The sequence below is a fragment of the Sciurus carolinensis genome, chromosome 12, assembly GCF_902686445.1.
Source record: "Sciurus carolinensis chromosome 12, mSciCar1.2, whole genome shotgun sequence".
NCBI lineage: Eukaryota > Metazoa > Chordata > Mammalia > Rodentia > Sciuridae > Sciurus > Sciurus carolinensis.
Genome location: NC_062224.1, coordinates 67,993,617 through 68,006,170, shown reverse-complemented (window position 1 = coordinate 68,006,170; position 12,554 = coordinate 67,993,617). Strand labels below are relative to the sequence as shown.

The 12,554-nt window shown below is 47.8% G+C and overlaps 1 protein-coding gene and 1 pseudogene across 1 annotated transcript in view; one reads left to right on the top strand and one right to left on the bottom strand.

Annotated features, from left to right (window-relative positions):
* Positions 1–294: 294 nt before the first annotated feature.
* Positions 295–1,639, bottom strand: LOC124961725 (eukaryotic translation initiation factor 3 subunit H-like; annotated as a pseudogene).
* A 5,328-nt stretch (positions 1,640–6,967) lies between these two features.
* Positions 6,968–12,554, top strand: part of Capn2 (calpain 2) — a 52,465-nt gene continuing 46,878 nt past the window's right edge. The window contains exons 1-2 of the mRNA XM_047520217.1: positions 6,968–7,408; positions 12,208–12,277. Of these exons, the coding sequence (XP_047376173.1) occupies positions 7,172–7,408; positions 12,208–12,277 (307 nt within the window). The 5' untranslated portion in view covers positions 6,968–7,171. The remainder of the gene's footprint in view (positions 7,409–12,207; positions 12,278–12,554) is intronic.

The window sequence follows — 12,554 nt, the reverse complement described above, 5'->3', positions numbered from 1 at the left end:
GGAATCCTCTGTACTTTTCAAAATGAAAATGTAAATTCTTGCCCTAGTGTAATATTACGCCTTTTCAGGAAACTTCATTTTTAATTGTTGTTTTCCTTTTTTTTGGGGGGGGGGGTTTTTTTTGTTTTGTTTGTGTGTTTTTTGTTTGTTTGTTTGTTTGTTTGTTTTTTGAGGCAGGGTCTTGTTAAGTTGCTTAGGGCCTTGCTAAATTGCTGAGGCTGCCTTTGAACTTACAATCCTCCTGTCCCAGCCTCCTGAGCCACTAGGATTACAGGAATGTACCACCGTGCCCAGTTAGTCGTTGTATTCTTGAAGAGCCTGGGTCATGAAGAGTTTACCTAAGCTGGGTGATGAACTCCGTGATGTTCTGGCAGGAAGTGTTAGTCTGTTCTGAGAACTTGAGAGCAAATCATAACAACCTCCAAGTTGTAAAATGACCTGGAATACTGCAATGAGCAGCGAATCCATCCGGGTGGGCGCCTGGGGTGGCTTGAGGAGTTCGGACAGGTCTTCTTCAGGGAGCAGGGTTTCTCTCTACTCTGACATTACATACTTTCCTGCAGGCGACGCTGCTGGTACTGATGTTTCTGATGCTACTGCTTTCTGGTACTCCTCATGTGTGTGTTATATTTGACTCTCTTGCCTCATTTCTTCTACTCTGTTCATCAGCAACAGTAAATTCTTCCCCCAAATGATTGCTACTAGCAAGGCTGAGCAATTCACATTTATCTGCTACAGCTGACTTCTTCTCAAGCTCCCACATTAGGGCATAGATCAAATATGAATTTTTAATTACAGTCAGCAGTTCTTCAAATATGTGCTTAAAGGTGATATTTGCCTTTTTCAATGCTTCAGGAGAAAAAATCCTCTCTTTACAAACTTCCATCAGTTTAGGAGTCAGTCTATATGCCTTTAGGGAGAGAGATTCTTAGGAAGATTTTATAGGATTGTAAATGAGAACAATAGATTCTTCAATGGCATGTTGCTAATTCAACTGAGAAACTCCTGGTTGAGGAATGAACAATAGTACCCTAACCCAGACCACGTGAAGATGACCAATGGTTACATGGTGAAGGATCCGCATCATTTCCATCTGATATTGGACTATAATTCCAGCAACTGAGGAGGTTGAATCACAAGGATCAGAAAATTGAGGCCAGCCTCAGCAACTCAAAATAAAAAGTAAAAAGGGCTGATAATGTAGCTCAGTTGTAATGTGACCCTGGATTCAATCCCCAGTACTTCATCAAAATCAGCAGCACCCTCTGTGTGCTGGGGGAAAGGAAAGTCATCGGTAGTTTCAAGCTGATCTTCTATAACCAGACTCAAAAGCACTCCTTGAACAACCTCAGTTCCTTGTCCTTCTTCTTGACAATATCTGATTATCTTATTTTTTCTCTTTCCACATTTTTTATTGGCACATTATAGTTGTACATTAAATGATGGGATTTTTTGTTACATATTCATACATGCACACAATAGTGTTTGATTAGCTTTAATACCACCAAGTCATCTACCTGTCCTTGTTCACGGCTGAATCTCCAGGCTGCCTTTGCCCTTCCTTGCCTTTCCCTATCACACCGGCAGTGCAGCTAGAAGGGGTAGCAGTAAAGTCAGTGCCTTCCTTGCAGGACGCCATCTTTCCAGCCAGAGAGGAAGAAAGGCTGCTTTGGATCTTAAATGTTCCCTAAAGACTCAAATGCTAAAGGTTTTGTTGCCAGCCTGCAGCTCCATGGGGAGGTGGAGCCTCCTGGAAGGAAGTCAGATCACTGTGGGCACGCACTTGAAGAGGGTCCTGGGACCCTGGCCCCTTCCTGTCCTTCTCTTTCTTTTTCTGCCTCCTGGGTGGCCATGAGGTGAACAGGCCTCCCCCAGCCCGTGTGTTCCCCTCATGATGTACTGTTTCTGCAGGTCAAAGCAACAGGGTCTCTGAAACCATGAGCCAAAATAAAACTTTCCTCCTTATAAGTTGATAATCTCAGGAAAACTGACTAACTGTGACGGAGTTGTGTGACTGTCATCTGCAATGAGCAGAATTGGTGGTTGGCTGCCCCTAGCCCCCTCTTGCCCCCTCACTGTCCCAATATCCTGACCCCTCAGCCCCTTCTCTGCAACCTCCAAATCCCCACTCCAGTCCATCCACTAAACAATTAGTGGTTAACAGTATAGACTTCCTGCCCCAGGACAATGGTATTTTCAATATCCCTCCCTGGTAACAATGATTGGTACAGAAAAGGAATAGAATCAGATGAAGCAACAAAGAGAGATCTGGTAGAGCCACACTTCTCAAAATGTAGTTACTCAAATCACAATTTAACAAACCTCACATTCCTCACACTTGCAGAAGGCTGCTAAGTAACACAGGGTCACCCATTTCTGCCACGGCTGGTGTTTTGGAAGAAATTACACACTGACCATGTAGACTGCACACTCAGAGTGGCCGAGTGGAAGATTGCCATCTTGGCCTTGAGCACGTACCTGGACAGTTCTAGAATTTCCACATGGGAGGGACTTAGGGATGAAAAATACCTGGATGGTAGATGGAGTTGGTGGGGTGTCTTTGGAACTTGTCGCTAGTTTTGCTTAGTAAGCATCTTCTTCTGGCTTAGAAACCTATTTATTTGGGGGATTTGGGGATGTTAGTAGTAGAAATTACTTGGGGGAGGGCAACACCTTTTCTACATACTATTATGATGACATTGAGTTCATCACTTCCCACGGAATGGAGATAAGTAAACTGCATTTGTTCCCTACATCAGGGAGTATGGAAAATAAGAGGGTTTGCTGCCACACATTAAGGACTCACTTGCGTGTCCTTAGAAGAAAAGTGTCACTGCTAATGATGACAACAATCATAGCACTGAAGATCATGCAGTTCCCCAAACAATTCTGCAAACATTTTGAGTTGACGTTCTTCACCCTTCTGTGAACTCTGCAAAATAGATGGTATTTCCTTTGTTGGTATTTGAAAATAGCAAGGAACTCCAGAAATACAAGATACAATTTATCACTAGCAAAGTCATCATTAGTGTTGTTAGTCACTCATAGCAGTGAAACCCCTAGTGCTATGAAAATCCTGCCAGAAGGTATTCAGTGGGTGATGGGCAGCAACTGGGCTCTGGCCTCATGGCAAGGGTGGGCTATTATGCCCTGTGCTCCAGCAGATGGGAAACACAAAGGGCCCAGGACACTGGTCTGCTTGAAGTTTTCCTCCTAGAGTTTTCCTCTCTCCTGTGTCCGGCATCTCCAGTGTTTTGCGACACCAGGGAGAAGCCCATCCCATCTCCTCTTCAGCCCTTGGGATCCCTCCATAAGCCCCCTCTCCGCTTACTGGTGTTTAAGAGGTCAATATCACACCTTCCAGTCATAAGGAAAGAATAAACCCTGTAACTGCTCTAAATGAAAAACAAGTTTCCTTGCCAACACAACCTGAGGGGGAGGTTGTTTTGTTGATTTTTTTTTTTTTTCTACTGCAGGAGGGTAGGGTAGGGGGAGTGGGCAAACCCTGGGCTTCACACATGCTGGGCAAGCACTCTAGCCATTTTTATGGTACTGTGGAATTCCTTCTCTCCCTGATGTCCTTTGGATTCAGATCACAGACCTGAAACAGGGAGGGGAGGAAAGTTCAGGATTTCCTCAGCCTCTACCTGCCATTCCCTTTGCCCTTCTGAGTTGGAAGGAGAGAGACCCTGGAGACTGTGGTCTAGGGCTTCAGATTCAGGCTCGCTGCCACATCCCGGGCCTCCATATTTTCATCCCCAAAATGAGAAGATAAGATCTCCTTTGACCAGCTGTGAAGGTTATTTGCCAGTGTGTGAAAAGGACCCTGCTGCACACCTAGCACCGGCAGCTGTCCAACCAGAGGAGCTGTTCTAAAATGGAAACCTTGATTAGTATCATCTGCACCTGTAAATTGTACCACTGATAAATCCAGGTCCATGGGGTTGGTGTGGCCCCTGAGATTCACACCTTCCCCCACACACCCTCTTTCTTTCTCTCTCTCTCTCTCTCTCTCTCTCTCTCTCTCTCTCTCTCTCTCTCTCCATCTCTGTCTCTGGCCAGGGTCCAGACTCAGGCAGTTTTGGACACTCCCAGCTGCTTCTGACTCACCCACTGCCCTCAGGGCTGGGTGACTTGCTCCAGGAGGATTTTCCACTGAGGGTGTGTGTATCCCTCTTAACCTGTGTGTGCCTATGAAAGGGATCATGTGGTCAGAGAAAGAGGAGACTTGGCCGGCTTTATGAGATCACATCATGAGAGAGGCTTGGGAGCATAAAGAACAGTGTATACATTAAAAATGGGCCCTTGTCCAAATGGTAAAGGCAGTAATCACTGTGTGTATTTCCAAACCAGTTGTAGTGGCTGCAGACAGCCTAAGACCTTTAGGGAGTGCAGTTCTGTGCACAGTTAGCTGGCAAGGTAGGCTAAGGTCTGTACCAAGCTGTGCCCCAGCTGGGGAAGAGGAAGTTTGGGATGAGCCAGGAGGTTCCTCTGCCCCAGGCTATGTGAAGTTTCCAATTTGATTGGCATGATGGGTCTAGTCTGCCCAGTCATTTGTTGCTAAAAGGACTTGGGAAGGGACTATCACTAGCTGCCTGAGAGGAAGTTCTTCCTTCAGAGTTAAAGAGTTGGACCAAAGAAGTCTAAGCTCTGCCACACTGGGCAAGTGAACAAGCTTTCTCCCAAGAGCTCAGAGCCCAAAGAAATCAGGGTGGGGCCAATGGAAATCAGACAGTGGAACAAATTACTGGCCTCTAGTATAGGGCTGTCTCTGCTCTGTTCTCCATTGTGAGGGTTTCATAAATCCTTGTGCCAGAAACCTGTGAGCCTGCGTCCCATCTCATCTAACGGTATAGAAGATGGAGCCTAGTGACAGACAGTGTACCTTCCTATCAGGCAGCATGCCAAGACTGACCAGTTAAAGATGGAGGGTGTCAAACAAAAACAAATCCAGACTTAGATAAGGAGAATTTCATTAGAAAGACTATTGCAATGGAGAGAACACTCCAGCTCGGGAATCTGCAAGATCTTAAAATCAAACAGAAAAAAAAGAATGTTCTTTTGTATGGCAAAGGAGAAGCAAACAGAGATAAGCAGAGTCTTTGGAGGGGAAGCTGGACAAATGTGGGAAGATGATGACTGGGGCCAGACAGGAAAAAGTTCTGGCTGTGTTCAGCCAATTTCCAGGAGAATCTGATGAAACAGGAGGGGGCGTGCTCTACCTCTTTTTTTTTTTTTTTTTTTTTTTTAATTATTATTATTTTTAGATGTTAGATGTTGATAGATCTTTATTTTTATTAATTTATTCATATGTAGTGCTGAGAATCAAACCCAGTGCCTCACACATGCTAGGCAAGTGCTCTACCACTGAGCCACAACCCCAGCCCCTGCACTACCTTTTTTATGAAGGCTCAGGTTTGGGGCAAGCAGAGTCCAGGGATCTGAAGGAAAGAGAGAAACCTGAATAAAGTTTGGTCAAGTAAAGCAGGGGTTAAGCCATGGGCAACTATGAGCACACTTGGTTAAAGATAAGAATAGGTAGGAACAAAGGGTTAATAATGCAAAGATAATATTTTAAGGGTAAAATCATTACTCTCATGTAGATATAAAATGATATAACTTATGTAGATGTAAAATGAACATTTAACACAAATGAAGAAACTAGGCAGAGGAGAAGTCAAAGAGGCACATATTTATGTGGAGTAAAAGATATTGAAATGAATGTGTAAACAGACCAAAACTGGCTTCTTCACAGGAGGGTAAAACAGTCTCTCGCTGGACAGAATTCATTTGCATAGTTATAGAAAAAATTATTTGGCATTGCTACAGTTACCTACAACTCAGAGCTACAAAATAACTCAAAAGCAATGGGAGGCTGGAACCAGATACCCTGGACGGTGTTTCTAAACTAGAATTTCTAAGCCTCTGGGTTATTGACATTCCAGATTATGGCATTCTTTTTTGTAGAGAGTTTTCTGAACATTGTGAGATGTTTAGCAGCATCCAGGTCTTCTACCCAACAGAAACCAGCAGCACCAGCTGTGACAATTAAAAAAGTCTCCAGATGTTGCCAAATGTCCCCTGGGGTAGAATGGAGGGCAAAATTGCCCCCAGTTGAGAACCACTGCTCTCAACAATGCATTTTCCACTGAAACACAAATTCTTCTCCTACCATAGGGAAGGAGACACATGCACAGGTCTCCTGTGTGCAAGCTGCAAATTAGATACCATCTCCCCAGCAGAGTGTCACAGTGGCACCGACACAGATACTAGTACTATCTTCAAGCTCCCTCAACATCAACTCCACTAATTTTCCCAGTAGATCAGAGTTTCAGATGAACAAGTCATTGTTTTAGTACACGTATGCCCTGTGCAATATTTGGGAGATATATACCCAAAACGTATTTCTTGTTTACTTGAAATTCAAATTCATCTGGGAGTAGTGGTATTTTGCCTGCCAGATCACACAACCCTACCTGTGATCCAATAGCTGACCAGTGGTTGTGACCTGTGATTACAACAGGCCTTGGTGGCTTAGAACCCCTGTTCTGCCTGTGACAAGTGCCACGCTGGGTCTAGTCATTTAGCCTCCCTGAGAGGTCCAGTATTCTCTGTAAAATGGGGACAGCGGCGGCACCTTCACAGAATTGCTGCGACAGAGCCGTTAGGACAGTGGCCCCAAGCAGAGGTAGCTAGTTTCGTCTCTGACTTCGCTCTCTGGTCCTCTGTTGACTCACCAGTGTTTCCTGGAGAGTCACTGCTGGGGTTCGCCCAACTTTCCTCCCCACGAGGTTGGAAGTTAACAATCTTGGTTTGGTTTCCAGCCCCAACTTTTGCACCCCGACGCCTAAGTGTCGGGTGCCCCGGGCCACGCCATCCCGGGAGCGGTCCGCAGGTGGCAGCACCGGCCCCGCCGCCAGCCCGTGATCCGGCCGGCGCTCTGCAGGCCGGGATCTGGCTGGGTCCCCGGCCGGGCGCCGAGCAGGCCGGGAGCGGCTGAGGCCACACCCCGCGGGCCCAGGCGCTTCCCGCCGGGTGAATCATCGCCTGCAGCGGCGGCGTCCGCAGTCAGTTGCAGTGAGCCGGGTCCTGGCCGCGCCCCAGCCGAGCGCAGTGCTCCGCGTCGCCCGGATCTCGCTCCCCGCGCCCCGCGGGCTCCGGGGGCCGCACCATGGCGGGCATCGCAGCCAAGCTGGCAAGGGACCGGGAGGCGGCCGAGGGGGTGGGCTCGCACGAGAGAGCCATCAAGTACCTCAACCAGGACTACGAGGAGCTGCGGAACCAGTGCCTGGAGGCCGGGACGCTTTTTCAGGACCCCTCCTTCCCCGCTTTGCCGTCGTCCCTGGGCTTCAAGGAGTTGGGCCCCTACTCCAGCAAAACTCGGGGCATCGAGTGGAAGCGACCCACGGTAGGAAGCGCGGCAGAAGGCCGAGCAGGGTGGGGTGCAAGTCCGCTAGGGGTACTAGGGGACCCGGCCGAGGGCGCTGGGGCGGGGCAGACGCAAACCAGAGCCCTGCAGGCCCGCCGACCCTCTCTGTGTTGCCCAAACCCGCGATTCCATGCAGAAGAGGCTTCTCTTGGAACCACCCAGCTGGCCTGTCCCCTCTTCCACCCACAGTACTTCTCAGGACAGGTCAGGGGCATGAGGGCTCCCAAATCCCATTAGCATGACCCCTAGGGGAAGCGCCTTCAGACTTCACAAAAACTCCGGGTGAACTTTTACTGGACTCCAATGGAAAGATGCTGGGAGACAATATCCTACTAGATAGAATAAAAAGTCAGTGTCTAACTCGGGTTCTGTCTGCTTCAGGGAGGGAGGCCTGGTCATTTCCTGACTAGGATGGTCTCATGCAGTCGTGGTGGTTAGGTTTGTCCAAAGGAGTTTCTTGTTTGTCTTTGCAAAGGGCAGCTCCAGCTGAAACCTCCCATAACATTTACGCTGAAAACTAACAAAGGCACGAAGTGCTCCAGAAGCTAGTTCCTCAACATTCCCCTAGCTGGGGAGTCCTCACCTGGGAACTTCTAAGGCCCCTACAAATCTTATCCCACGCCTCAAGGTCTGGGTCCGCCTGCCTTCCCAAGCCTTGGAACAATTTCTGCTGCCTAATCTACTTGTCCATTCTGAACTCCTGGTGGCTCCGGCTCCTAGGGGACACTTCCCCTACCACACCTAGGGGAAGCTTCCCAGGAAATCTAACTTCCAGATTCCTGTTATGAGAATATGCCTTCCTGCCCTGCTCCCACACCCCTGAGCCTCCCTAATCACCTTCTATTATCCCAAAGTCTACCCTTAAGTAGCATGAACTGGAGGATCAGGACACGGAGCACTTGGGTTCTCCTGACCTCAAACTCCCAATCTCAGCCTCCTAAGGGACTAGAATTACAGGTGTGCACCACCACATCCTGCTTGGGTTCTCATTCTTGCTAACCTGCTGGGTGACCTTGGGCAAGCCATTTAACCATGTTGTACCTCCATCTGTTCCTTTATCTAAAACAAGCCTTGATGCGTACATATTTTCTCTTCTCTGGCTCATCAGGTGCAGCCAGTCACCTTTCCAGTTTCTCAAAGGGGCCCAGTTCTTTCCTACTTTGGTCCCCCCTCTCACCTGCCAGGCATATTCTTTCCTAGGTTTCAAGAGTCTGGCTCATTCACATTCTTTGGAACTTTGTCACATGTCTACTTCCCAAAGAGATCTTTCTTACTCATTCTTAGCAGCCTCCTCTATCACCGCCCTCTGCTGATTTCCTTCATTGCATTTTCACAGTGTATAGATGTAATTACAGGGCTAGAGTGTAGCTCAGTAGTAGTGCACTTGCCTAGCATGCCTGAGGCCCTGGGTGGAATCCCCAGCAACACACACACACACACACCACACATGCACACAAGTGTAAGTACATATATTTGCTTGTCCTCTTAATGAATTGCAGGGACCATATTTACCAATATACCCCCTAGTGCCTAGCATGAGTAGTGCCCTTCACAGTATTCACTCATTCATTCATTAATATTTATTGAGTGCCTATTATATGACAGCCACTGTCCCAAAGGCTCGGGATACATCAGTGAACAAAAAAGACAATGATTACTTGTAGAATGAATGAACATAAGATTGGCATGAGTTTCAAATGTAATTCTGGTTGTAAAAGTGATACATAAACAGAGAATGTGTTCACTTTACTTTTGTGTGGCACTTTATAGTTTACATAGCAAATTCACACATTCCTTCACTTTTTCTTTCACTCAGTAAGCATTTATTGAACATCTACTCTATGCCAGGCATAGTGCAGATAGTACAAATAGTTTCTGTTGCTAAAGACTTTTTAGGGGGAAAGGCAGAACCCCCAATAGTTGGAAATGTTGTGGGACTTCCAGGTAGGGAAATAGAGATCTAGAGCCATTTTAGGCCCACTGCCTAATGTGGGCAGACTGTGCACTGCACAACCAAGAGGGACTGTGTCTACAATTATTCCCATTCAGCAGTTGATGAATGGAGGTTTGGGAAGGTTACTTACTTGCTCAGAGTCAACCAGGTGTGCAGGATGAAGCCAGGTCTAGCCTGTGCATGGTTAGAACCCACACCTTACTGTTGCCCATTCTGCTCCTGGCTACCTTGTCAAACGTTGCAGGTGTCGGACAAGGGAAACAAAATCATTCCACTGGATTTGGATTCAAGCAGGTCATTAGTGGCTAGAGCAGAGTGGTTTTCATTGGAAAGATGTAAGTAAAAGCCAGATTGCTGTAGATTCCAGAGGAAGAGAACTGGAAATGAAGAAGAATGTGGTTCATTAATTTAAGAAGGGTGTCTGTGAAGAGAGGGAAAGGAAGGGAGGGAGAGACAGGGAGAGAGAGAAATTGGAAAGTAATATGAGACCTGGGGTCTGAGAGGCCGTTTTTCAGATGAGAGTAACTTGAATGTGTTGAGATGTTGAGTCACCAAAGAGGAAGGGATTAAAGATAAAGGTGGGAGGAGATAATGAAACAGGGTCCCTGAGGAAGTGAGAGTAGGGGATGCCGCGGGGTGGGACTGGCAGAGGAGCTGGTGAGTATTGCAGAAAGAAGGGGCCACTACTCTTTCTGAGAGAGGATTTCACAACACTGGCAAGAGAGTGAGTCCAGATGGGAAGGGGATAAAGCAGGAAACGACTACAGTCCCAGTGAAGTCCAGGGCCAGTGCAGGGCCACAGTGAGAAGGCCAGCAGCATCCCTGGTAGGAACATCAGATCCCCCCAGCCGCCAGTCAGAGGGAGCAAGGGCAGCTGCTGTCAGGCCCCACTTTTCCCTTAAGAGGCTTATGACTTGCTTTATTTAGCTGGCTGAACTCAGCCTCAAACCTAAAGGTCCTATCTCCAAGTTCAGTGATATTATCAACTTCCTGTTCAACAACAATAAGAATACTGGGTAACACTTAGGGAGTGCTTACCAAAGCACCTTCACAGTTATCTCATTTAGCCCTCAGGACAAGCTTTTATGGCAAGTACCTTGGTCATCATCTCCCCCATCTTACAGATGAGGAAACTGAGGGATCAAGGGTTTAATTTGGGGTGGGAGTGGAGCTCAGTGGTAGAGTGTGTGCTTACATGCAGAAGGCCCTGGGTTCAATTCCCAGCATCACCCCCCACCACCACCAAAAAAATAACTTTCCACCATTATAGGATCTATATAGTAAACGAAAGAACTAGGATTCAAAATCAGGTTATCAGAATCCATAGCCGAAGTCCTCCGCCCCTTTCTTCTGAGAGTTACGTCCTATATTTAATTCAGCATCCCCACAGGGTTCGGTGCACAGGGTTCAGTCTGTACCACCAATGGCATGAGGAAGTTTCTGAAACATAATGGAAAGTTTCTGAAACAGAATGTCCCTTCCTGGGACAAGTACCTGGCACATGGAAGATGTCCAGCATGATTCTCTATAAAGAGGCTCCTAGCTCCAAGTCCAGTCAGGATCCGTCCTTTGGAAAAGTGCTTGGCTGGCAGGTCTTGGGCAAAGTTGGCCTCATTTCCTTTGCAGAAGAGCTTTCTCATTGTCCCTGTCATCCCCACACTGATGGAGAAGCATGAAAGGAATGTGCTCTGTGCAAACTGTGCTTCTAGAAGTGCCTCTACCATCTGAGTCAGGATGGGCCACCAGGTGTCCCCTAGGGAAAGCACCTGCTTGAGAAGGGGACCTAGGGTCCTGGGTGAGGCACACATGAGCAGCTCTCCTAGCAGATGTGAGTCCTACAAATTGAGGTTACTAGAGCCAAGAGAAACTCAGATTTAGGCCTTGACTTCCTCTGTGGCTTTGGGTGGGGCTTTTTATAATCAGGAAACATGCTCAGAAAGGGCTGCTAGAAGGGCCAGGATTGTTCAAGGCCACCTTCCACCAAGTTGCTTGTGACAATCACCCCTAAGGTTTTAATGCTAATCAATTAGAGGCAGCACAGGAGTGGAAAGAGTTTGCGCTTGAGACCAGTAAGTTCCAATCACAGTGCTATCTGCCACTTCCGAGCTGTGTAACTTTGGACACATCACATTACCTCCTTGCTTGTAAGATGGGGCTAATACCCTTCTTGCATTCCTGAGAGGGCTTCCTGAGATTGATGTACAGTATCTGGTACACAGCATGGACAGAATATTTGGATGCTCCAAGTATCATAGCCCTGTGGAGGAATTCAGGAGGGCTAGAGCCAGTCCCTGCTCTCCAGAAGATGTGTGTTAGGAAGACAGAGGCACACCCATGAGCACCACCAGACAGTGCACAGTGAAACTCTCAACTACAGAGTACAAAGACCTTGGGACAGGACTCAAGGGGATGACTGGGGTGCTGGACTATGAAGGAAGGCTTCATGGAGGGGTGGCAAGGAGCCTTGAAATCTGGGACAGTGTGGAAGATATGGTGGGAGAGGGAGGAATTCTATGCAAGTCAAACAATTTGCATGAATAAACAGGAGAGGGCTCCATTATGGCAGCTAGGGTGGCTCTGGAGTGTGGGGGTGGGTCTCGAGGCCTGGCAGACAAGGAGGCTTCAGGTGGTTGGGAGTATGTGGGGTCCAATGACTGCCCTTCTCAGCCAAGGAGGTCCCCTACCAACCCCCACCTGACCTGACCTATGGAGCTCAGGTCTCAAGGACTCCCAACCCAATGTTCTGAGTTCCTTCCCCCTCTGTCCCTAATGACGCCAGCACCTGCCTGTTAGGCTGACAGCATTTTGTGGGTCTCATTCCCAGGAGATCTGCGCTGATCCCCAATTTATTGTTGGTGGAGCCACCCGCACAGACATCTGCCAAGGAGCCCTAGGTAAGTGATGGAGTCCGGGCAAGCTACGAGGTGCTCTCTATAAGGCTGTGACTGGAGGGACCATGTGTGACTTCTCTCTTCCCATGTGGCTTGGTGATTTCCATTTCCAAAACCTCCCTGCAATTTCTTGTTCCCATCCCCCATTCCCATGCAGAGACACACAATGGGACCTCATGTGGCACTGGGTGAGGTTACAAAGATGCTGTCACTGAGGAGCATCAAGGAGCTTCAGGGCTGGGGAGATAGCTCAGTTGGTAGAGTGCTTGCCTTGCAAGCA